Below are 27,993 nucleotides of genomic sequence, written 5' to 3'. Positions count from 1 at the left end.
ATTCGTTCATGACGTGTTTAATACCTGTTGGGTAAGGGTTCCACCTGGTGTTTGGGTAGTCTGATCACAGCTGGACTTCTGACAGATCCAGACACATGTCCTTCATTCAGGTCAGCTCCAGAAGCTGATTGGGTGATGGTACGGATACTGTTACTATGGTTACTAGGAGACTGAACGTTTGTAACGCTGCCATTTTGCTGGGAAGATGAGGTATGTATGGAAACTTCCTGGCTTGGGATGTCACTTTCCTGCTGATCTGGGTTTTTGTCAGCTGAGGCCTCTGGGGTTTGCAACCTGGCTGTGACAGTAGCAGTATAAACACAATCACAACACTAGTTTTAACAGAATAAACCCCACAAAACTCCAAAGGTACCTGCAGCCATCTGAAACACTTTTTTCTTGTCCTCTGTCCGCTCCTAAAAAAGATGAGGGGGATGGGGGGGAGATCCAACCAAAGAAAGAAAGTAATTCAACAACAATTGTTATTTTTGTCGTAAGTACAATACAATGCACTGGCTACATGTCTTTTTCAAGGACTGATTAAGAAGAGATTAAAATTGAAATTCAAAAGTACTTTAATGATCCCAAAGGAGAAATAAATGTTGTTGTAACATATTAATCCAAATTCTTCAAAGAGTTATTGTAGATCAGGGGAGCTCAAGACCAGTCCTTGAGAGCTGCCATCCTGCAACTTTCAGATGCATCTCTGCTCCAACACACCTGAATCAAATGAACGGCTTAGTGATGGGTCATCAGGAGCCAGGCTTCAGGTACCTAGTAAAAAGGGGGCGTGTCAGATGAAGCCCCGTTTCGATGCTTGTGTCCATAGACATAACATAAGAGTAGACCCCGCATTGGCCGCTCCGGCGCAGGAAATACGGCGGCCATCTTGGAGCGGTATGCCCTCCTACTTTGCTCAATCAAAACAGCAGAAGATGCCTCAGCACTGAGGGATATTGTTGTTCTGGTCGGATTATTGATGTGAGGGCTCCACAGACAACATTTCACAAGTAAGATGGACATATTATTGTGTATATATTGTGATTAGAATATTACTTTACTGTATTTATGTCCACCGGCGAGATACCAGCTAATATTAGCTACAGTGCTTGGTGTAATACGGGTTCAGCCCCGCTATGAAGGCTAACTGAGATTCTGTAAATCTAAAAAAATTAATTATTCTCTAACATTGACTTAGATTATCTGACACAAGGGCCTATATTAGAAATGAAACAATATAACACATGTTATAAAACTTATATTATGTGTTATAACATTCACCAGCAAAGTTTACACAGGTGGTAAAGACTATTATTTATATTCTTTCACTCTGTCAAAAGTAAGATACATCCTAAATCTTCAGTTTTTGTTTTGAAAGTTTCCTAAAGACACGATATGAGGAAGAAGAGGGAGAAATCTATAAAGAGAGACGGATTCACTGCAGCACGGATGAATCTCACATCGGATTTTGGACTCGTCGGCTGAAAAACATATATACTATATATATATATATATATATATATATATATATATATATATATATATATATATATATAACATGTATCCAATATATATTATTCAGTTTTAATCATTATTTATTAGTGTTTGTATAGTTATATAAATATGTATTGATATTACTAAATGATTTATTAAATAAATTATGAACGGTTGTGTGCTTTGTAATATGCTCTTCATACATCGATATCAGAATATTCCATTCCTATTCTATTGTTATAGCCACTAAGCATATTTAAATATGCTGAACTATGTGTTAAAAACATACTTAAAAATACAATTGTTTATAAATGTAGCTTTGATAGATGTTTGAATATGGTTTACAGTAACAAAAAAGTGTGTTATGATCGATTAAATGCGCTGATACGTCATTGTGCTGCTAAACACATAAGGCTGAGTGGAGTGGTGGACCGCTCCAAGATGGCCGCCCTAAATCTCGCCAGCAACAATAGGCGAGAGCGGTCCATGAGGGTCTATCCTTATATTATGTCTATGCTTGTGTCATCTTGCTGAAAACCACGTGACTGACAACAAACGGTGCCTCGCATTCCATGGGTCACGTGACTGCTTCATTTTGCGTGTTGGTTTTCAAAATAAAAGCATGATAAGCCGTGCCGCTTCATGGGTTATTACTGTATTTCAGGGGTCCCCAAACTACGGCCCGCCACGTCATTTGGTCCGGCCCCCTGAACAATGCCGGATCCGGCCTGCCTCCTCATATCAGAGAGCATTCAGTGTTTTATTCATATATTGTATTTTCCGGTTTATATGTGGATTTTTCTTCAACCACCAGGGGGGCTCTTGAGCAGATGTGAAACTAGCTTACCCTCAATGGAATATATACTCGTCAGTCCCAGTCACCGTTTCACTCACGGTTTTTTACACTTGCATTCTGGGTAAAAATCTATCTAAAAGCGCGAATGTGTTGTCGTCGTCGCCGCCGCCGCCCCCCCCCCCCCGTCGACAAGAATTGTCTAAGGTTTCTTTCTCCACAATCTAAGACCGGCCCCCGACCAGAGAAAGGAACAGCTATGTGGCCCTCGCAGGAAAAAGTTTGGGGACCCCTGCTGTATTTGATCGCGCATCAGAGGAATATTTGTTCTCAGCAGTGGCTGAAATAAAAGGAACCTTGACCAACATAGTTCATGTGTATTAATGATTTTGATGACGGCACTCATCAAAATGTAATGTTTATTACCTGTTTTCTCAATTGTTTATTATGGTATATTTTATGACTTTATATTTGTGTTTTTTTTATGTAAAGCACTTTGAAACTGCATTGTTCCTGAAATGTGCTACACAAATAAACTTGATTGAAATGGAGTCAGCAAGAGGGAAAAAAATCTGACATCTCGGAATATTTTGAAATAGTCACTCACAAGATTCTTAAATAAAAATAATTAACCCCTCCACCTCCGAAATTCTCACCTTCTTGAAATTTCCACTATTTTGTTATTCTGCTAAGATACATCAGTCTTGCACAGCAGAAACAGACTTAAAGCTGTTGGAAGAGTAAAATTCTGGCCTGATGAGTAAAAATATAAGGGATCAGTTCAGAGAGCCAATAGAAATCTAAGAAAAATAATTTTTGAAGAATTTTAGTTTTTCAGGAGGCAAATCAAAACTCAAAGAATACTGTCTGCCCCAACAAGCTCTGCACTCCGAACACATTAAAACAAATGTCTATTGTGAAATCAGTCGATGACAAAAGAAAACAGCCACTGACAGTCAACATATACCAGGATGTATATTTTATTTAGTTAATAATTTTAATAAATAAAAAAGATTAGTTAAATAGGATTTAATTGATTCTCCTGTTACTAAACATGAGTTTGACAAAAACATTGTGACAGTATTGCATTTACTAATGTTTTAAGTATGTCTATCTGAGTGACAAGGCTGCCACACTTTCAACAGCAGATGTCACTAGTGACAAATGAATGAACCACCAAGTAATGAATGAACCTTTGGGTAAAGCAATGGACTGGGACACTTCATTGCTTCACAAGGTTTCATTTGGTCATCACTACGGCTCATTAGCAAGTCTGTTCAGAAATGATGCTGGTCTGTTGGAATAAAGATCCATCTAAAAGTTGCAGGACTTTCGAGAAGTGGACTTGAGCAACATTGTTGTAGATCAGGGGTGTCAAACTCCAGTCCTGGAGGGCCACTGTCCTGCAACTTTTAGATGTCCCTCTGCTGCACCACACCTGAACAGAATAATTAGGTCATTATGAAGGTGCTGGAGAACTGATTTACACAAGAAAGAGGTAAGTAAGCCATTTCATTCCAGTGTTTTGTAGCTGTGGCACTTCTAAAACTGCAGGACAGCAGAGGATTGGAGTTTGACACCCCTGTTGTAGATAATCATTGCTGTTGGCAGGAAATATCTCTTGTAGCAGTCTGTATTACAGTGAATATGAAGAAGTCTCTGACTGAAGACACTGTTTTGCAAGACAGTCTTATGAAGATGGTCAGGGTTGTCCATAATTTTCTTGATTTTATGTTTGTGAATTGGCCATAGATCCTGGCAATCCTGGTCCTGGAGGGCCGGTGTCCTGCAACTCTTAGTCGTCTCCCTGGTCCAACACACTTGAACCAAACAGCTGATTCACCTCCTAAACGCAGTCAGGTTCTCCAGAGTCCTGCTAATGACCTCATTATTTGACTCAGGTGTGTTGAAGTAGAGACATGTAAAAGTTGCATGACACTGGCCCCCTATCATAGATAAATGCAATTGTTGAGCAAATCAAGCTGAATTGTGTTAAATGCACTGAGAAACCAAAGAACATGGTCCTCAGTGCTGCCTGCTTTGTCCAGATGACAGTGGGATTGTTGAAGCTGATGTATGATGGCGTCTTCAACTCCACAGCAATAAGCAAACTGCAGGAAGTCTTGATCTGTGCTTGGTTGTGTGCACAGCAGGACTGCATTCAAATTATTTTCTTATAAAAACAATGTCCCTTATACAAAAAAACTTAAGTACACAGTTTTACCTAATCAGCAGTGGTTTTTAATGGTGCACCATCATCATTTACGCAAGAAGGTTCTGGGTTCAATTCCTGGCCTGGGGTCTTTCTGCATGGAGTTTGCATGTTCTCCCCTGTGCATGTGTGGGTTTTCTCTGGGTACTCTGGTTTCCTCCCACAGTCCAAAAATGACTGTCAGGTTAACTGGTCTCTCTAAATTCTCCCTAGGTGTGAGTCTGTGTGTGCATGGTTGTGTGTCATGTCTGTCTCTGTGTCGCCTTATGACAGACTGGCAACCTGTCCAGGGTGACCCCACCTCTCACCTGGAACATTAGCTGGAGATAGGCACCAGCACCTCCTGACCCCATTGAGGACAAGGTGTTAGAAAAAGATGGATATGTAGTTGTAGACTAAATATTTAGCTCCAAATTAAACATTTATTTTCCCAACTAAGTTAGCTCATTTAAGTTGAAAGATAAATATTAAGATAAACTAATTAAATATTTAGGTTGGAATGCAGACATTTATGAATGTAGGAACAATATGGTGAAAATAATGGAGGACCAAGACTGACATAACTAAAAATAAAAGCAGAAATATGTCTTTTGTTTTTCCTTACACATGTTTTCAATCAAGAAATGCATGTATGTTTCCCCTCTGATGCATGAGTTATTGACTATACAGTCTTCCATGAGTGAGTTGTTTTGGACCTGTGTTAGAATCAATGTGTTTTTATGCTACATTTATTTTGATTCAAAATACTGTTTTGTATAATACTTTCTGCTGTGTTTTATTTGACACAAGACTTATTTCATGTTTGACATATTTCATTTTTCACTTTTTTAAACATTTTAAGAACAATTTGTAGAATATTTTTAAAATGAAATGACAACAGCAATGATGGAACAATGTCAACATCCATTGTGTGTCTGTTCACTGCAGAAATTGTGCCAATCCGCCTGTTGATCTCCAGCTCCACTTGTGGTGGGACAGAGAAAGCACTCTATTCTTTTTCAGCTCATTTATTTATGCATTTATATATATATATATATATATATATATATATATATATATATATATATATATATATATATATATATATATCAGTATATATACTTACATACTTTTGTGTCATAATACCCCCAAGAATTTAAAACTACTTTCACCCCTGACTGACACACACGCATTTGGGAGGTAAAAAAAAAAAAAAAGATAATACTTATATATAAGAGTTCTTGCTTTGTAAAATATTATTATTCAAGGGTGACACTTGGTGTGTTTGGTTCACAAACAATGTGTTCTTGACAGTCACAGTTGGTAAGAAACTAAGGTTCCCATTAAACGCCTCAGGAAATGAATGTGGGTCATTTTGGACCCACTTATGGAAGAATGGGGTAGTGATATAAAACATGCCATATCTTAAAACGTGTAAAAGGTAAATAAAAAAATTGAATTGCACGACATCAATAACATGTTTTTGAGGTCTAAAAGGACCCACTCATGATTCAGAGGGTTGAACATCCATTTTCATCAAGAAATGTATCTATTTTGTTTTGTTTTTTCCTTATCCAAGTGTAGGTTCTTTTGTCTTGTCTCCACTTTTCACTTTTCCTTGTGCAAAAAGGAAAAGTAAATGAGGCACATTTAAATAAATGCGCCTCATTTGTTTAAATGCAAATGAGGGATGTTGTCTTCAAGCTTCAGCTTCTGCCTATTGGTTGGTTAGCATCACAGTTTACTTTTCTGCTAGCAGTTTATATGTGAGCTTGACTCCTGATTTGGTTATTTTTGGTGTGGACACTCAGAACATGTTTCAGTTAGTGGCTCTCATGGACTCTGAGGTTCACCGTCTGACTTTTCATAGTTTGGACGAAGCGGGCTGTGAAATTGGCTTTCGATTGAAGCTTTGATAGTCCTCCAGCTGCCCAAATGTTGCACAGTAAGCTAACGCTGATGTTTGTTTTCCAACTACACTTACATTTAATCAGTTAGAATATTAATGAAAAGTCAATATGTTTCAGGTCACAAACCAATGATTAATTACACAGAATAATGTTTCAAAGCTTTTATTAGTATTATGACTTTTTTTGGTTACAGCTAATGAAAACAGCATTAGAATATTATATCAGTAGCAAAAAATGTTTAATACCTGCTTAAATGTTATTTTCAAAACATTCAACTCTTCAGAACCCATTCTAATTTATTAAATATAACTGTACTATGAAACTTGTAATACACCAAATAAAGGTACCGATTTCAGTCAGGGTGTTGTTATTTGTTTTGTTTTTGTCAGGTGTAAGGCATATTTGAATCGCACATTAATATTTATATTGCATATGTTTTCAGATGTTGGTAAACTGGCACAGCAGACCATCCTGTGTGTTGTTCCTGCAGTACTCTGTCTCAGTGTCCAGCTTCATGGACTTCCAGTGGGTTCACAACTTCAGGATGTCCAGAGACTTTCACCTTTTAGTAGGGAACATATGTGTCAATAGCGCTGATGGCACATTTAATAAAAATGATGTTCTTACACCATTGACATGTAAGAGCAATCTTTATATTTTGGTTTTATGTAATTAAATTAGCTTGATTTTTGTCCATCTGATCAGATTCTAATAAGGTTGAACAAAGCTCCCAGATAGCACATGATGTTAAATCAACGTTGAAAAATAGTTAGAATCGTTGATTTTTGGTTGAAGTCGACAAATGACGGTGGATCAACCATCAAACAACCATCCAATCAAACCGTTGAAACTGTGACATTGAATCAACGTTGTTTTGTGGTTGAAATCTGATGTCTGAAATGCCGAAGTCTGATTAATGGTTGATTTTTGGTTGAAGACGACAAATGACGGTGGATCAACCATCAAACAACCATCCACCTCTAGCCAAGTAACCAGTGTTGAAACTGTGTCATTGAATCAATGTTGTTTTGTGGTTGAAATCTAATGACTGAAATGCTGATGTCTGATCAACATCTGATCAATATTGAATCAATGTCAGATGTATTGCCTCACCCCTTCCCCTCCTCTCCTCCTCATCAGCGCTCTGGGTCAGAGTATTTTATTACTGAGCGGGGGTTATCACATTTAAATTAAGCACTGTAGAGGATAGTCGGTGCTGATTCCTTTCTGTGCATTTTTTTTACTTGTTCATAATAATTCTCACTGACTGTGTGTGAGTGATATATTGACACAAAAACATCTACAACTTACTACAAGGAGTGGAGGGGTCCACCCCCACCGTTTACATGAGTGGGATGTCCCAAACACACAGCCACCTCGCTGTTGGCTTGTTGGAAAATATGCCGCACCTCTGGCCTCAGCATGAAGCTCCTTTACATCCTCATTCCATCCTGGTTTTGCTTTGTGTCTTACACAATGCCCTACTGGAGGCATGAAGAGACTTCACAATACTTTCAAACAAGTTGCACAACTCTGCACCATGCAGTGGGTCTTTACAGTTAATATCGCAGCATGATGCAGCATCCTTTGGCAGCTCAATGTTACTCAGCAAAGTGTCAGAGTGAGCTAAGTATACATCAATGTCCTTCACAGTCAAATTAGACCAATCTAGTTTTCCAACACTCAGACTATTGTAAGCAGACTGAACAGCAGGTAATTACCAATATGTACAGATATAGAAAGAGGGATATGATTAGAAGTAGAGAGCTCATAATTAATCCTCACTGATTCTATGGACTGGTGAATATCAGCTGTACTAATACAGCGATCTAGCCATGAGGTTGTACCCCATGCTTCACTAACAGATGTGAAGCTGTCCTCGGGTAGAAACACCTTACTAGATAGAACCAGACTATTATCAAGGCAGAATTGCATCAAGTGATTAGCAAATTTTGAACTTTTATCAGAAATATCTGCATTCATGTCGCCCATAATTAAAAAACAAGTGGGAGCATTTTCCTGTATGACAGTCATAACATAAGATAACCTATGAAGATATCCATCTTCATTCCTGTGACATTCATTAGGTGTGTAGATACTGAGAATGATGACCTTCTGATCACCATCACTAAACTCAATTTCAATGGCCCAGTCAGCGTTTAATCTGACCACCTTAACCAGCTGATCATACTTTTTATACCATAAAATAGCAACACCACCAGGTATTCTACCATAAACTATTCCATCACTCAAATCAGTGGTAAATTCGCCCACACTGTAAAAGTCTTTATGCAGGAAATTAATTCCTTCCAAGTCTTGCTTCGGTAGAAAAGTCTCTTGAACACACAATACATCACAGTTGGCCAAGAGAGTATTTACAGTTAAACGGTGTAAGTTGTCCGATTCTTTAGTCCCATTGCATTGTAAGAGACAATAGTAATACTCATTTAATAATATTGACTCGAGTTCAACAGCTCCAGCCAAGCGTCAGACACAGTAGGCACCGAATGCTGCTAATGCTCACCAGTACACCCATCTTTGGATTCTCTGGACCTATGGGCCTCGTAGAAACGACAAACAAAAATGCCAGCTGGCCACAGTTGTGGCTTATACATGTCCATCATGTTTTCACATTCAGCAGTGACATGGAACAAGCTGAACCTTTTCTGAGTGGAATCGATTTTGTGAAATGTGACCAGCTTCCCCAGTTTATCAGCCAGATAAGAGCGTAAGGTTTAAGTGTTGAGATTAGGTGCAAATCGTGTTGCAAAAACACTCACCATCATAGTTTGGACCACTGGGATGCTGTCCGCGCTGGTGCCAGTTATTGCCATCTTCTTGCACTGTCTCTGTGATGCACACTCTCCGTTCCTGGGCTTTACAGTTTTGTTTTGATCTTTCCAAGGCTTTCCTATCCGTTTCTTTACCACATTGGTCCAGGGCGGGGATTTAGGCAGGTCCTCCAACAGCTGGACTTGCGAGTGGTGAGCAAATGTCCTCAGCTCCTGTGACGCTTCTTCACAATGTGCTCATACTATACCGGTCCAGTGCGTTTGACCAGGCAAGTCACACTTCTTGACTGTAGTCATCTGGTGATCCAGAGCTGTCTCTACCACTTCCAGGTTCTCATTCACAGTGGCCTAAGTTTCCAAGGTCTTCCTTAGGCGAGACACCTCCAGGCTCCCCTTCTCCAAAACCAACTGGTGGAAGTACATCCAGATAGTGTGAAACAAATCTTGGAATGTTTCGGCACACTTGTTAAGCACCCTGAGACGGTCCTTTATGTTGTTAACATCCTTTTGAGGGCCTTTGTGTTTGATGCAATGAATCGAGGTTGTGCATAACTCAAACAATTGCCACTTTGACTCCTCAATCCACTCAGAGGAGAAATTGGTTGAGGCTAATAAAACAATTTCCTCCTGAGACAAAGTTCTCATTTTTGTAACGATGAAGCTCAGGAACCCATCCTCCACTATCACCTTTCCATCACCAGTTTTATAAATGTAGATTTCGCACTTTATTCAATTATCTGTGCCAGTATGTGACACACACCCATATCGCACCGGCCCCATCTTGCCAAACCATCTAAATCATAGACATTGTCCTGTAAACTGTGGGTGTTTTATTTTGCATGGTGCATTGCTGCCATCTGTTGGACTTTTAGAGAACTGCTTTACTTTTATGTTATTTAGTCAGTACGATTGTTTGCTAGCAGTAGAGCCAGGGGTGAAAGTAGTTTTAAATTCTTGGGGGTACTATGACAAAAGTTTGTGTATATTGTTGAGGAAAATAAATATTCTTAGTGTTTAATACAGTTAAATCTTACAAAATGTGAAAAGAGAGGATTAAGCAAGATTCCTTTGGGTAACATTTGAGAGGGCTTTAAGTTAGTCCTGCAGAAAAGAATGTCTGTTATCAGGAAGGAACCATGTCATAAATTAACTCTGGCACAAAGGCACCGGAGGAGACATCTCAAGTCATCTCCCTCAGAGACACTAAAACTTAAGGACAAACAAACTAACAACACAATACTAACAATAATTGCAATTTAATTAGTAGAATACCATTTAGTTAAAATTAACATGACATAACATGACAGGGCCCCAGAGGAACGAATCAGATTTGCTTTTGCAACTCTCCAAAGACAATTTTGCCTTTTTTCTTGCCTTGGCATTTGTTTTCCTTATCCTATTTGTCTCAGGTAAATGAAGGTCTGTCTTCATGTGTATGAAGTGTCTGTGTTGTTGATGTAATTTTATACTTTTGAATGTTGGAATAAACCCTGAAAATGCATGACAGATATACTCGCACACTGCTCACCTTAACGGTGTCAGTGGCTGGACAGCAGAAGTGATGAATGTGCATCTGTGGATGTCAGCGTGCCAGACTGATGGCTTCCCACGCAGTTCTCCAAGCCTTGCCATTGTCATTCTTTCAGCTCAACAAAAACAGCAACTCATTAATCGATAGAGTTCCCTCTGAATATTGCAATTCCCTTATGACAGACAGAAAAGCCTGAACCTCATCATCGTCTACCTCCACACTGGAGGATTCCCAAAGCTTAAACCAGAAACTAACTTCAGCGGCTGCTTCGTCCAAACTATGAAAAACCCAGTGGTGAACCTTTGAATCCATGGGAGCCACTAACTGAAACAGACGTTCTGTCTGAGCGTCCACACAAAGAAATAATCAAGTCAGGTGTTACAGCATTATTTTCTAAAAAAGTTAATAAGCTCACTGATAAACTGCAAGCCATCTTTGTTGCAGCCAAGTAAACTGTGATGCTAATGAACCAATAGGCTGAAGCCTGAAGACAACGCCCCTCATTTGCATTTAAACATTCCTTGCAAAAGGAAAAGTAAAAAGACGACAGAGGAACAAAAGGTTGTATAAGGAAAAGACGACACAAAATATATACATTTCTTGACAAAAACGCATGTTTAAGGAAAAGGAAAAACAAGAAACACATTTCTGCAATTATTTTTCATTATAACGCAGAAATGGTGTTATGGTGCTTCTATGGTGCTCCATAGCAAATGTCAGTGAAAATATGCTTTATTATGACAGGTTAAACAAACCAAATTATTGCTCTTAATTTTTTACTGTGTAACTTTACAAATGGCACCCCACTGTGAGTCAACCATGTTTACGGGCAGCATTTTGTCTTCTACACACTGCATGACTTCTTTAAATCTTTGGTTAAGTCCACCTTTTCTCATTTTAGTGGTGGGGAACCTGATGCTGCATTTTAGTCACAGCTCTCTACTTCACAGTATCTGGCAGGATTTGCTACTGAACTGATTCATCAGACTTGATGTAGCATTTTATAGCTAGATAGCTTGATAGGCTGGAAGACTATTATCATACTCTCAGTGCAAAACAAAAAAATTCTACACAGTTAATTGATTTCATAATACAGGGTTGATAGTAAAAAAATATTTCAAAAATTTACAATAAATATGGTTTCATATTAGTTGACATATGAAAACAATGTAAATATGGGAAGAATTGTTAAACATTTATCAAAAATAACTTTTTGTGTCACTTTTTTCAAGAAAATTGCAAACTGCATATCTAGTAGGTTTATTGTTGGATTGCTTGGTAGTGGCTTCATCCTCCACTAAGGTATTCCACGGTTTCAGCACCAAAATTAAAATTATTATTATTTATTATTATTATTATTGATATTATTGCACACCAGCGATGGCTACTTCCTTGTTGAAGGAAGCTATACCGATTGCAAAGCCAGTTAGTTCCACTTTTACATTTTTTTTAAATTAACACATTAATATAAATTAAAATAAACATGCCCTTTAGCTATCTGGTGAATTGGAAGCTCAATCAGAAACAAACTTCAGCTTTGTATTATAATTCAAATAGTAAACTCATCCCTCTTGTCAGCTGTTCTTCCCCAGTCATCATTATTTAGCGCAGGGGGGCCCAAAGTGGGTCCTGGAGGCCCGACATCCTGCATGTTTTAGTTCTCTCCCTGGTTTTACACACCTGGATCAAATGATGGCCTAAGAAGAACATTGACAAGCTGGAGAGGTTGTTTCTACCACCAGGGAGAGAACTAGAACATGCAGGATGCCGGGCCTCCAGGACCCACATTGGACAGCCCTGATTTAGTGTATGTAAACCTTTGGTTTCAACTGCCGTTATGATTGTCATAAACAATTTATCAAAATAGAAAAGAAGAATATTCTAAGCGTGACCAGATATTCCAAAACAACTACAATAATCATTTATTTCTTGCATTTTTTCATCGATGCTTTTAAATAAGTCTATAGTAAGAAGCTCAGGATAACTTATCAATCAGAAAAATAAAATAAAATAAAGAATAGAACCACTGTTACATGCTTGGTACTAAAGCATAATTAAGGTACAATGAAAGGTCATTGCTTACCCAAAATTATCTTCTTAACGAGAATTTTAAAAACATTCGGTAACACGAACATGATTTTGTAAATAATGACACTTTAATGCAAAGTTGGCACTTTCAATGGACTTTTAAAGCAACTTTGCATTAAAAGTGTCAATATTTACCGAATTACACTTCATGACAACAGTCAGACATTCATAAAGACTCCTTCATGTTTATGACATTGTCATGTCAGTCTTATGCACACCCCATCAAATAAAGCGTTACCAAACATTCTGTTTTTCACTGTCAAGATGCATTATGATGATATTTGATACAAGGCAGAAAATATTTTTTTGCAAACTGTCAAGGTGACTATTTTAAAACTTACAGTCTGGAGCTGAATCCTCAGTTGGTTGTTGGTAAATTTTAGGGATCTGGCAATGGCTTGAAGATAATATATCAGCATACTGAAACACAAATGGTAAAAATACAAATGTGTTTTAGAAAAAAGAATGTTGCAGCAAGCGATGTCTGTATTTTTATATATAAAGAAACACACGCAAGCACACACCCAGAAATGAAGGATTCCACTGGTAAGAAAAAACATGCATGTGTGTGTGTGTGTGTGTGTGTGTGTGTGGGTGTGTGTGTGTGTGTGTGTGTGTGTGTCATATATGAGACATGATTTTATTATCACATGCAGACTGTTTAATGTCATGTTAGTGTGTGAGGCATCTTACAATAGCAGTAGCACTGCTGGCAGCACCACAACAGGGCTGGTGACATAACTCATCACTTTACTGAACCACAGTGGGAAGTCTGATGCCACTGTATCTGAGATGATGTCATAAATCTTCTCCTGGCCACTGAAACACACATTTCACACTTTTACCCAAATTAGCTCTTTCAGAGGAATTATAAAACATGCAAGACTAACAGATGTTAAGTCAATTATATATTTTACAACTGTTCCATTCAATTCAGATTTATTACATAGCACAAATTCACAATAAGTTTCTATCAAAGAAAACTGATTGAATCTAGTCATTGACTAGCAACATTTCCTCCTCCTGGAAAATCATGAAGCGACAGCAGAAAACTGCTATTGTGTTGCTGACTTTACAGCAATCCCTCATACAGAGCATGCATGTATCATAGAGAGGGAAAACTCCTCTTTAAGAAAACTTTGTCATGACAGTATGAGACAGATAATTTGTGGGAAAAAAATCAAGTTCCTCTGCCTTCTCTCAGTGATCCCAGTACTGACCGCAGTGATACACAGCTCAGTCAGAAACAACCAATCAGAGCCAATAGGAAGGTCTTAACATTGTCAATCAGGCTTGGGTATGTGCTACACATCCTTCCCCTCAATAGTAGAGCCCATCATGAATCATCTGGTTAATATTGCCACCAATGACGGTGGATCAACAGTTCTGGAACAGTAAGTTGTATCCATGCAATTACCAAATTGAGCAGCACATATACAGGACTGAGTGGCAGTGCTAAGACCTTCCTCTAGCTTCTGATTAGTTGTTTTTACCAGAATTAATGCATTTCTGAAGGTCCCAATAGTAGGTCAGGCAGAGGATGGAGGAGCTTGATATTTTTCACAGATTACTGTTCTCATACCTTACTGGTGTCAACATGGTGACAGGTTTAAGAAATGTGTAAAAAAAAAAAAAAAACTTTTTCTTTTAAATTAAAACGTATATACTGCAACTTTAACAGGAAGAAACCTCCAGCAGGACATGGCTCAGTATGAGTGGCCATCTTCCACGACCATTCACAGCTTTTGATAACAACAATGCTGTGTGGTATTTTCAAAATGAAGTTTTTTAATGGAAAAAATAAACTAAACATTCGACCTTGACAATAATATCCTTCAACAGCAAATATCTGTTTGTACAGCTTGTACAAACAGATGCTAATGATCTAGCAAACATGTGCCTTCTGATTTTACCTGAATGGTCCACAGTGTTCCGATGGTCTATATCGCACAATGGCAAAGATGGTGGGGAGCATACACAGGAACAGCATGAAAAGTAGCATAGCCAAGTAGAAATTATTTGATCTGAAAAAGCAAAATAAAGTTAGCAAAGTGCAAACTGAGAAAAATTTCATAAAATTTTTATAAGCAAACATGTTGAAGAGGGTTGGTTAGTTATTTTTAATGGGGCGCCGCCAGGAATCGTGGGCCCCCTGACAAAAGATTAAATTGGGCCCCTGGTTCAGCTGCTGTTACAATTTTTTGAGTCTATTTGACCCATAAAAAGCGTCACAATTTTAAAGGCTTGCATCTGCCTTGCTTTCTTTGGTTCAGTACTGATAATTAGCACAATATTTACTGCTCATGATTTTAACATCCAACAGTCCACATCCAGTATCCAAGTAGGTTGCTTACATTTTTTTCTATTAGTTTTAGATACTGGAATGTCTCTCCCCATGAGCAACAGTCAAAAGCAACGTGCAAAATACACATAAAGCAATCCAGACTTCTAAAAATGCTCTGTAGTTGCATTTTATTCAAGCTGCAGTACATAACTTTAATAAAAAATGTTTTCTCCATGTTTGTTAAAGCTGTCACCATGTTGTTGCAGTTTGTTATGAGACAGATAATCTGTGAAAACAATCAATCTCCTTCATTTCCTTCCTGAATTATTATTACTGGTTAAAGTAATGCACCGTTCTAACCAAACAACCAATCAGAACTAGTGGGAGGGTCTTAGTGCTCTCAATCAACTTCATTCACTCACTGCTAAATGTGCTAATGGTGAAGAAACAACTTATCGTTACAAGAAACTGTTTATCTGCCGTCATTGGTAGCTATGCTAACTAAACTGAGCATTCACAGTTTGAATCTGCACAGCTCTGTGCTATGCTAGCTGCAGCACGGCACAAATCGAGGAGGAGGAAGGATGAGCAGCACCACACGAGATTGTGATTGACAGCACTAAAACTCTCCTGCGACTGACTGGTTGTTTCAAGGGCAAATATGGATGTGTGTTTTATGATCTGGGAGGGGTAACATTAAATTTTTACTGCTAAAAACAATCTTCGAAAATTCAATATGATTAATTTTGTAATTGACAGGGCCCCGATTTTTTAATTTTATTTCTATGAACAAAAATTAAATTATTAAATTGTGGAGGGCCCCCTGCTGGTCAGGGTCCCTAGAATTATCATCACTTTCCCGTGACGCTGCCGGCAAGAACAAAGCAGTCTGTAAATGTGGGGTTTAAAATGATCTTTTTTACATATCTCAGACTGTCTCATTGACAGCAAAGGCTGCGCTAGACATTTTTGTTCCCCATCATTTTGACAGACAGCATTAAAAATAATCGGTCATCTTCTATTTTTACCCGTCAAATTATAACCATATTAAAATCGGCTATTTAGCGCATTTTTATGCGGTTTAGTTAATATTCACCTAGTTGAACCGTGAATCCAGATCCCATCACACATGAACGCATCTAACTTTTTCTCCTTGACAAAAACCAGTGAATGTGGCCCCAATAACTTATAATAAATGATATAAAATGACTGCACTTAAATTACCAGCACTCACAAATTCCTCCTGGTTCGCATCTACAGAGAAATCTGCGCTAGTTCATCGATCAGTTGGATCTGTCTGATCCAAGCGATCAACTGAACTTTTTTTTTTACCCTGTGCGCGGTCCGTGCGGTTTTGTGAGGATTCTTTTGGGTGGTTTTGCTTCCCCGAAACGGAGATGTTACGTCTGCCGCGCTTCTGAGCGCCGCTCTCCTTCTGGGCGAGGGAGGGGAACCCCTTCAGCTCCATTTGTTAAACCTGCAGGGCGAGTTAAGTTTAATTCTTCACAGTGGCGGACCCGCGTCCACATTGGTTTGCGGCGCAATGCGCATGGATCTAATTACCTTCTGCACCTTTATTTATTTCCTCAAGATAAACTGCCGGCTCCTCTGTTTACACTATAAATGGATTAACACAGTGTTGCGTTCTCTTTGGTTTTCTCTGGCCTTTAATGGAGACTTGAATTCAACGCGCCATTTCAACCAAAGGTTTGTAATGCGCTTCCTAACCAGACGCTCCAAAGCGTCCGGTCCACAACTCTTCAACACGCTGAGCTCCCGGTCAGAAAGACGCATTTAGTTCAGAGACCATGAGATGATATTCAGAAAGGATTTTTTTATTGATTGATTTTAGTTGCCTCTGCGATGAACTCTTTGCATAAAGTCTATAATGTCTCCCCATGAGCTCCAGACAAGGATGTGAATTATAACCTGTCAAATGACCGACGGGCTTTAAATCTTCCCGTCGTTCAAAAAAATAACTGGTCAAATATGGAAAATATTCCATTAACGCGACCTCAGATTGACAGTGTAATATGAGACAGCTAATCTGTGAAAACATCAAGCTATCCACCTCCTCCACTGCTACTATTGCCATCTGAAAATATCAGAGGAGGGTCTTAGCTGCAGGGATGAAAGTAGTTTTAAATTCCTGCCAGTACTATGACGAAAATCGTCAGTGACTCATTGTGTCAACCAAAACAAATAAAAATATAAATATTTTACTGTACTAAAGGCTACCTGTATGGGTAACGCGGAAAGTATAAGCACTTTACAATGTGGAAAAAGCATAGACGGTAGAAAGTAATGAATTACATTTACTCATATTGCTGTAACTACAATTGATCTAATTTGTCCTATAAGTTGATTACAAAACCTGAACTTTTACTTTTACTTGAATTTGTTTTGAATAAAGTTATTCGGTAACAGTTGAAATAATCTATTAATGAGTAAAATTAAAATATAAGAAAACATCAGAAAAAAATGGCACTGACTTTTCAGCTGGGTTTGTATTAAGAGCTCAAGGTGTTACATCAATTGGAAGACCGCAGAGCCAAACCTATCAAGTGTAGTTCAAGTGAACTTCTGAGACAAAGAAAAGCCCATGCTGAATTTAATGCATCAGTTTAACTGCAGCATAGGCAGCAGCTTAATCATAAACTAGGAGCTGAAGGAGGAACAGCTTATCTCGCTCTTTCGTCCTTACTGACAGCTCTGACTGCTAAAGTTATTCCATATATCCAGTTTTTATCATTGTATAGCTTTTATAATGTCGCCTTTTTATAATTTTTTGTAACTACTCTTACATTTAAATTTTTACAACTACTTTTACATTGTCAATTTTGAGCCTCTAGACAAAAATCAGCTCAAAACCTCACATAGATTTGAGACAATAGAAAAGCTGATTCTGCACCTGGAAGTGAACGTTGCATTAAACAATCTTTGTGGGAATGAAACGACTATTGCTATAAACAATGAAGACTGCATGCCCTGCATCACGCAGCCCACCCTGGGATGTTCTGGGAGCTAAACCGGAACAGACTGTGGATCTGACGAAAGGACCAATGGCGATAACCCCTCGCCTGGACAAATCAGCATCTCCAGCTTTGAGTCGAAACCCATGTCCAATCTCAACACCTGTTGCACCGAAGGACAACAAACGAGGAGAAACCATTCCACTGGCCCTGTTTCGCAGGACAAAACGACCAGCCCAAGCAAAAACACACCCCGACTCTGTGGGAATCCCACTGAAAAACAGATTTGCTGCACTTCAATAAAAACCTGTGAGTAAAACCTCACCTTAAGACATCAGCCACAGGTACAAAGCACATTCACCCCCCAAAGCAAACACTAAGAAAACCACAAATATGCCAAAGTACTTATTGTCGGAGCTGAGACAGTATGTGGAATCAGCCATTTCTGCAAAGCCAAGAGAACCAGAGTCGTGTCCTTTCCCAGATCTACCGTGTCTGATAAAACAGACAAAATACTCTCGCTAACCACGGATCAGCCGAATATTGAAACTCTAGTTGTGTATGTGGGAGCAAATGATCTGGCAAAACAACAATCAGAGATTCTGAAAAAAGACTTTACCATTCTTCTGAACCCTATTGGAAAACTAAAACAGAAGATTTTTCTTCGTGGCCCTGTCCCAACAGCAGGATGGGGTGACCTGAAATACTCTCGATCACGTTTAGTTATGTTTATTGATTAGTTATTTCATTACCCCAGGTTGAGTTCTTCATATGTCTGACTCTATGGCCACCTTTCTTTAGGTTATTTGTTTAAGTCCTTCTAGTTATTCTAGCTCTGTGTTCCTTAGTTCTTATCATTTTTAAGATCAGCCTTGTTTCTGTTTGGTTCTTTCAGTTTCCCCTCCTGTCTTGGTCTCTCTAGTTCATCATGTTTTCTTTTGGTCTTAGTGTTACTTTAGTGTAAAAATGATTTCCAGCTCCCTTGTGTTCTCTTTCCTTCATTCTCTTGTGTTCCCCTGTGCATCTTCCCAGCTTCCTGTGATACTTTCTCTCTTTGACATTAACATTAAACAAAACTCCAACATATGTAGAACACTTCTTTGTTGATTTTAATGAACTTTTATCTCTCATGTATTGATTATGATTGTTTAATAATTGTTGGTGACTTCCACATTCATATTGACAACCCCGAGACAGGGGCAAAATCGCTATGTGAAATTCTTGATAATTTTGGTCTAATTCAACATAATAATCAGGCAACCCACAATCGAGGTCACACACTGAACCTGGTTATAAGTAAAGGTGTGAATGTTTCCAATGTCTCTGTAACTCTGGGGTGTCCAATGTCGCTCCTGGAGGGCCGGCATCCTGCATGTTCTAGTTCTCTCCGTAGTGGTTGTAACAACCTCCTCAGCAAGTTGTTAGGTAAATTGTATTATTATCAACTATTTGCAATACTGTTTTATATGTTCTTAGTTTATGTACTCTTATTTGTTTTAGTCATGTCTAAAACATTGACACAAGTCAATGTTCTCCTTGGCCTCTAATGAGCCATCATTTGATACAGGTGTGTAAAACCATGGAGATAACTAAAACATGCAGGATGCCGGAACTCCAGGACCGACTTTGGACACCCCTGGTGTAACTGATGTTGCCCTGTCGGATCACTTTGCTGTTATTTTTGAAAACACCATCAACATTGACTCACTTAGCCAAAAACCTACTATCACAAAATGTTCTTTCACAGACAACACAGCAGAAACATTTAATTAAATCCACTCTTCTTCCTCGCCCTTTAGCTGTAATGATGTAGTTGAGTTGGTATATACAGCTTTCATTCTAAAATTTCAGATATCATTGATTACATTGCCCCCATTAAGGTAAAGGTTGTGTCTGGTAGGAAGAAATCTTCATGGAGAAATGCACAAACAGTTCAATCTGCTAGATAACTCTGCTGCAGGGCCAAACGGAGATGGCGTAAAGCTCAACTTCACATTTATTATGTTATTATTATTAGTTGGCCTTCTATCACCTGAAGAACATCTCCAGGATTAGAGGACTTATGTCTCAACAAGATCTCGAGAAACTCATCCATAGTAGGCCTGTCGTGATAAACAATAAATCAATTAATCGCACATAAATGAAAGTTATCGACCTCATTTAAATTTATCGCCTTTTTCTCTTTCTATTGATGACACTGGATGAAAAAATGGCTAAACTCCAGTGCTCTCTATTGACCCCTCCCTTCCTCATTTCTTTAGAGTAATTCCCAGCTCACACTACACGATCTTAGAACTGTCCGCTGATTGTCGGCCCATTTTCAAAACCTGAGACCACACACTAGCCAACAGAAATCCTACATATATCGGGTTCCATTTGGTGTCCAACAATGGGCACAAAATAATGGCTACAAGTCCAGTTAACTCGTTTTAAAACCAGGCATTAATCAATGTTTTACTACAATCTATCTGCAATGCACGTGGCTAGTGTCAGCGTGAAGTCCTGACCAAATGAATATCATTATAACCTACTTATGTCACATAACGATTAACAGCTGAAAAGTTACCGGGTATACTGCGGTAGGAATTTCGCTCTAACTCCTCTCCTGGTCATTTCTGTGGATATTCTTTGCACGAAATGTTGAATAAACATTAATGTTGTTTCCACATGTCATCTCCGATGTCCGCTGCACTCTGGCTTGCGCCAAAGTAGTTCTCTTTATTCTGTTTGGGGTTCACCTCCGTGCTGATTGCTATGAGAGGCCCCATAGGCCAAAACCTACAAACTCTCTTACACATACTGTCAAACTATCAAACCCTCTCACATTCACGGTCAAACTCTCTTACATGTACTATCGCAACGGAAGTTAACTTAAAATTTCAGTTTCTGATTGGACCCAGGCAGGCTTTTCAAAATAAAAGCGGACCTCCGGTTTATGTTTGATTCATGTTTCTCTCCTGTGGCTTTAAAAATGTAAAACTTTGTGTTAATTGATTGGCTAAATGTTAGAGCCATAAATAGGAAATATTTAAGTTATTTGTAAGATGGTTTGTTTGTATTTGATAAAATTTAGTTAGGACGATTGATATTTGTTTAGGCATTTTTATTGTGCAATTTAGTTTTATTTTGAAAGGTCAGGGAATGACGGATATTGGATCTGTTGCCATAAAACTAAAGGAAATCATGTATCTGAAAATAAATTAAAACATATTATGTTGGCAAAAAATTCTGTAAACCACATATGTGCTACCTCAATCAAAATTGCTGACATTTGACATACAAAAAAATTACATAAACATTACATAAACAATACCTTACCAGGTACTTCTCTCACTTCAGGATGACACAGGGACACCTATAAGACCAATTTTAACTGAGGTTGCACATATGTGCTTTGCAGGATTTTTTTGCCCACACAATTTTTTTTTTTCAGATACATAATGTCGTTTTGCAAATTAAAACCCTCTATGGCATGGCGTTCCCCTCAGGCAACAAACCACATTTCTGTAGCTCACGTTGCTCCTTCATTTTATTTTTGGGGGAATGATTTAAAATACCTCCAGACATATTTTTGTCCAAATAAAAGAGGTATTGAGGTTCATGTGACCTTTTACTGAGAAGAGGAGCAGTCCTTTTTATGAAGCGGAGGTGCATGCTACACCTTGCCTCCTACTTGTAAGTTATACATCACTTTTCTTCATGTTATGGTTAGTTTTTATCCAAGTGCATTTTTTGTTTACATAGACTGAGAGTTCATTTGAGTTTTGTTTACCAGTTCTGGTGTTTAGTGTGTTTTTTTTAAAATAACGTGTACTTTTGGCATGATATTGCTTGGATTATTATGTCATTACCATTAAATCAATGTAAAAAGCTCCTCAAACAATGTTATCATTTATTGCAATAATTTTTGAGACAATTAATCGCTCAGCAAAATTTTTTTATTGTGACAGACCATCTTTAGTCGTATTGATTACTGCAATAGTGTCTTCACAGGACTGCCTAAAAAAAAAAAAAAAAAAAATCCTCCAGCTGCAGCTGATCTAGAACGCTGCTGCTTGAGTTCCCACTAAAACCAGGAAGTTGGAGCACATCACACCAGTCCCTACACTGGCTCCCTGTAGCTCAGAGAATAGACTTTAAAATGCTGATGTTAGTTTATAAATCACTGAACTGCTTAGCACCACAATACATTAAAGATCTGCTGTTGTTGTACCAACCTTCCAGACCTGAGCATTCAGCTTCTATGCACCACAAATCTGGAACAAACTTCCAGAAAACTGTAAAACACTGAGTTCCCTTAAATCTAGACTAAAACTCACCTGTTCAGAGTTCTTTTAGAGCCATAATAAATTAAACCTTGATCAACATTTGATGTGTTTGATTTTTATTGATGGAGTTAATCAACATGTAATATTTTTATAATATTATGAAAACCAAATTTGGTGTTTTCTTTATAACTTTGTAATTTTGTGTTTTTATTATGTAAAGCACTTTGAACAGCCTTGCTGTTGAAATGTGCAATAAAAATAAACTTGATTTATTGATTGACTGATAACCTAGGCTGTTATTAATTCTTCAAGTACTTCAATGACTCATGTCTATGCTTTTATTTTGAAGTGGTTCCCTTTATTGGAAGGAGGTTTGTTCCGTTTATTTCTTCTTCTTGACGTTCAGTTGATCTGTTTGTTGTTTACTGTTGAGACTGGTGCCACAGTCATTGACGATGTAAGTTGTGGTGTTAGTCATGTGTCATGAATAGGTGGATGTTGGTTGTCACTTCTGACAGCACTTATTTAGTTACAAGTGTGTTCTATAGTTTATGAATGTCTGTTTTGCTCTTAATGGTTGGAATTTAGTGTTGAAACTGTCTTTGTATTTGGCTGTTGGTCTTGAGATTTGGGCAGTTGGAAATAGACTGATTCCAGGTGTTGTTCTGCATCATTCAAATTTAAACAGTGCTTTAGAAAGGAATTAATGCTGATATTTAAAGTTTGTTTGCTCACTGATGTTAATTTTTAAATGGTAATTTGAATCTGTATTATTATTGTATTTTCAGAAACTGCTTCAATTTATTTGCACTGTTCTTCAGTAATTCTTCAGTAAACCATTTGAATACCCTGATGACCAGCCTGCTTTCTGACCGAAGCCCTATAGTGATCAGTTTAGAAAATCCAGCAACAGAGGTCAAATCCTCAACAAATGGTCCTTCGAGCCAGATAATTGACTGCGATAGAATGTCATCAGAGGAAAACACAACAACCCACCCTCATACTGATGTACGAGAGTTACATACAAGGCATCACCGTACACCCAAGCATCTAGAGGAGTACATCCTTGCCGACAACCCTCCTAGGCCTGCTCTGTCCTCCCACCTCGACCACAAAGAGCACAAGGAGCAGACGAGAGCAGCGGCCACAGCAGGCAGTGGACAAGCGGATGGAACCTTTCATCTTGGACCAAGCAGAGCCTCACGTAGCTCTACCCCTGGCGACCTACTGAGCACCACGTCACTCAGACAACTCGTTGAATCCATTTCCAGGACTGAGGAGGAAGAAAAGGTGGAAATGGCTGAAATCACTCAAAAACTATGTCAGTATGAACATCGACAACGTCGTCGCCAAGATCTACTGGAACACATCACATCATTCCTACAGGAGGAAGAAGAGAATGAGGAGACTCACAAAACTGAAGGTGCCACACCCACTCAAGTACGAGCACAATCCTCACTCAACACCCTCACCTGTGTCCACTCTCCATGGCCCTCAACTCCCGCAGAAAGGCAGGTTCACCACATGGAGGCATACACTGAAAGAGACATAACTACAAATATGAACTTCACACCAGAAAGAAAAGCTGAGCTGAGAAATTACAATCCTGGAGTCGTAAGAGAGGGAGCAAACTCTGCATTCATCCCAATACGTTCAACCTCTCCAAAGCACACAAGCTCCTCTCATCCCAGCATCTCAACTGGTCAATTGATGCCAATCTCAAATTTACAACAGCCCATAAGGCCAACTCCCCTTCAAACCCATGTAACAAGGCTATATTGTAGCAAAGATGAAACCAGCTCCAGACACCAACAGCAGCTGTTAACAACCACAGCCCTTCATTACCTGCCAACAGCCCCATATCCCAGGCCACAAGCAATGATGAACTATCCTCCACCTCAGTCTCCTGCAATTCATGGACAACCCCAATATACACCATGCCATCATCTGCAATGCCACCACAGGTATTGCCCTTTGCCCCGATGTTGACTGAAATTTCCCCAACCTTTCAGGCACAGTTCCCAGCAAATCAGAGCACAGCTCCGCACAACTTTAGTCTGCAACCACGCCCTATATATGGCGTACCCACACCCAAAATCCCTGATTTCATAACTGATAATGAAAGGGAGTTTGCTAACTTAAAACTAGCATTGGATAACCTGCTGGAACCCTATCCAGATTTGAGCGAAAAATATAAATATCATGTGCTACTCGAACACCTCAAACTCCCAGAGGCTCAAATGATCGGCCAGTCATGCAGACATGATCCATTCCCATATTCAGCAACCATGCATGCACTACAGCTTCAGTATGGTCAGCCCCACCAGTTAGCGCAAGCCGAAATAGCAGCTATTGTAACTGCACCTGCTGTGAAGTCAGGAGATGCACAAGCATTTCAGAGCTTTGCTCTCAGAGTTCATCTCCTTGTCAGTATGCTGCTCTCCCTAGAGGGACCTCAGGGGATGGAACTCAACTGTTGCTCCCATGTTGATCACTTACTCAGTAAACTACCCAGATATTATAGAGATGGGTTCATTGAATATCTCCAGCTGCATGGAAAGCTCAACACCAAGAGTCTTAACCTCTATAACCTACAAGACCTAAATGGTTGGCTCCAAGGTAAAGCACAGCAGCAGCGTCTGTCAAACAGACTAGTACAACGCTATCAACTGGAGAAACCTGCTAACAATGGCAAAGAAAAAATCCCTTATAAGGGCAAAGGACGAAGTGTAGCTGTGTATCATGGAGCGGATCCCATTCAGCCAAACAGCTGTAACAAACCCGCATCATCTAGTGTTAAGAAACCCTATAAAGTACACTGCCTCTTCTGTGACAGCACAGAACATTACATCAGTTGCTGTCCCACCATTAAAGTGCAATCAACAGCAGAGTTGGACAAGTGGATAACAGAAGGCAAATGCTGCTGGAAATGTGCACGTGCTCACACACCTGAGTCTTGCAACCTCAAGAAACCTTGCAGCGACTGTGGTGACATCCATCTCCAAGTGCTCCATGGCATCGCTCAGCATAGCTCCTCTCATCGACAACCTAAACCCTCAGAGAGCCGAGTTTATTTGACACCCAGCACAAACTCTAGCAAAGTGCTCCTGAAAGTGGTTCCAGTTCTGCTGCATAACAATTCTAATTCAGTAGAAACCTTTGGTGTATTAGATGATGGAGCACAACGGACTATGATCTTACCAACAGCTGTCCAGCAGCTCAGGCTAAATGGTGCATTGGAAACCCTCGCCCTACGCACAGTGCGGATGGATGTCACACACCTCCAAGGGTCAAAGGTTAGCTTTGAGATCTCCTCCAAAGACAACCCACAGAAGCGGTTTAAAGTACAGGGAGCCTTTACAGCAGCGGGTCTGGACCTGGTGGAACAAACCTACCCCATACAGACACTTCAAAAACGATATTCCCACCTGCGGGGAATACCCTTGAAGTCATTCAACAACGTACAGCCATTAGTGTTACTTGGCTCAGATCATGTGCACCTCATTACTCCTATAGAACCAATCCGCAAAGGATCTAAAGGAGGTCCCATAGCCATTCACACTACCCTTGGATGGGCCCTGCAAGGAGCAGAAAAGGGTGTGTCAGACCAAGCATCAGTGCAACAATGCTTGTTCACCTCATTCGTCAGCCCAGAAGACCTTCTATATCGAAACGTCGAAAGGTTATGGCAACTTGATGTCCTACCTTTCCGAAATGAAAAAATAGTCGTCCGCTCACGAGAGGACCAAGAGGCCATGAATCTTCTGGAAACAAAAACACAGAGACTCAAAATTGAAGGAATATGCCGTTATGCAACACCCCTCCTGAGGAAACCTGGTGCACCTACACTCAGCAGTTCTATACACTCAGTGATTGCTCATCTGAGAGCCACAGAGAAGCGACTGAAGAAAGAACCAGAGACAGCAACAATCTACTTAACAGAGATAAACAAGCTCATAAATGCAGGGTATGTCAAAAGACTTCAACCGATGGAGGTGGAACAGTCTGCAGAAGCTTGGTACCTCCCCCATCATCTGGTGCTCCACAACAATAAACCACGCCTAGTCTTCAACTGTTCATTTCGCCACCAAAATGTCTCTCTAAATGACCAGCTCTTACCTGGGCCGACACTGGGTCCATCATTAGTGGGAGTCCTTATCCGATTCAGGCAGCATCAGATTGCAGTGAGCGGTGACATTCATGCAATGTTTCATCAAATCCATCTCCTGCCAGAGGACAGATCACTCCTTCGGTTCATCTGGAGAGATCTGCACTGCGAAGATCCACCAGAGGTGTACGAATGGCAAGTACTACCATTTGCCACAACAAGTAGCCCATGTTGTGCCATCTTCGCCCTACAACAACATGCTCGTAATCACCAAGATAACCAACCGGAAGTACTGCAGTCGGTGCAGCAGAGCTTCTATGTTGATAACTGCCTTGAGAGTTTTCCCACCATCTCTACAGCTAGAGAAAGAGTTGATCAATTGCGCACTGTATTAGCAGAAGGGGGATTCGACCTCAGACAGTGGGCCAGCAATCAACCAGCAGTAGTAGCCCATCTACCTGCTGACGCCAGATCTTCAGCTACAGAACAGTGGTTAAGCCAGAGCCGTACAGACCCACTTGAACCCACCTTAGGTCTGAGATGGAACTGTGCTGCTGACACCATTGGCTATCAATATCGAATCATTGAACATTCTACACTGACAATGAGGAAAGCCTACCAAGTGTTGGCCAGTCAATATGATCCTCTGGGGTTTATGGTGCCTTTCACAACCCGCGCCAAAGTGATAATCCAGCAACTCTGGTCCAAGCAAAGGGGTTGGGATGACCCCAACCTACCTCCTACCCTCCGAGAAGAATGGGAAACCTGGGAGAGCGAGCTAAAACATCTCAACAGTGTATCCATCCCTCGCTGTTATTTACCACTCTCTGATAAAGGTACAGATGCAAAGTGTGACCTTCACATATTTTGTGATGCCTCAGAGCGAGCATATGGAGCAGTAGCTTACCTGACATTTGATGCAGGAGACACCATCCACACCTCCTTTGTGATGGTCAGGTCCAGGGTTTCTCCGAAACGGCAACAGTCCATACCCCGCCTAGAACTCTGCGCAGCACTAGCTGGAGCGCAATTGTCCAAACTCTTACAAACTGAGATGACGCTCCCCATCCGACAAACAGTTCTTTGGTCTGACTCCACCACAGTATTGGAGTGGATTCAGTCAGAGTCCTGCCGTTATAAGGTGTTTGTCGGAACACGTGTGTCAGAAATACAAGAACTAACTGAGCGTCAAGCTTGGCGGTACGTTGACAGCCCAAACAATCCTGCAGATGATATAACAAGGGGTAAACCACTACTTGAACTAGCAGAAACTGATCGCTGGAGCAAAGGACCCTCATTTCTTAGACAAAGTGCTGAAAATTGGCCAAAGAAACCAGAGCAAACAGGAATAGTGGGCTCATCTGAATTGAAGAGTATCACGTTATGCTGTTTCACAGCCGTAGAGCCCAACAACATCATCCCTGATGCTACCCAATACAACTCATGGAAAGAACTAGTGGGAGCCATACAACAAGATCATGGGGCGGCAACAGAACCAGTCGATAAACACATTATTAGCCCCCGAGATGCAGAAGTCTTATTGCTGAGAGGATGCCAAGCAC

The 27,993-nt window shown here is 39.8% G+C and overlaps 1 protein-coding gene and 1 pseudogene across 3 annotated transcripts in view; both read right to left on the bottom strand.

The window, feature by feature from the left end:
- Positions 1–27,993, bottom strand: part of tmc3 (transmembrane channel like 3) — a 123,810-nt gene that overhangs the window by 31,767 nt on the left and 64,050 nt on the right. For all 3 annotated transcript variants that reach the window (XM_088004041.1, XM_088004042.1, XM_088004043.1), the window contains exons 17-21: positions 14,713–14,823; positions 13,493–13,618; positions 13,141–13,219; positions 374–416; positions 25–298 (exon numbers count right to left, since the gene is read on the bottom strand). In XM_088004041.1, coding sequence (XP_087860167.1) covers positions 25–298; positions 374–416; positions 13,141–13,219; positions 13,493–13,618; positions 14,713–14,823 — 633 coding nt within the window. The remainder of the gene's footprint in view (positions 1–24; positions 299–373; positions 417–13,140; positions 13,220–13,492; positions 13,619–14,712; positions 14,824–27,993) is intronic.
- Positions 7,610–9,012, bottom strand: LOC148160093 (uncharacterized; annotated as a pseudogene).

Source organism: Poecilia mexicana, unplaced genomic scaffold, assembly GCF_051168715.1.
Source record: "Poecilia mexicana isolate PSO_F unplaced genomic scaffold, ASM5116871v1 scaffold_3, whole genome shotgun sequence".
NCBI classification, from domain to species: domain Eukaryota; kingdom Metazoa; phylum Chordata; class Actinopteri; order Cyprinodontiformes; family Poeciliidae; genus Poecilia; species Poecilia mexicana.
Note: the sequence above shows the minus strand (reverse complement) of the source record. Positions and strands in the feature narration are given on the sequence as shown.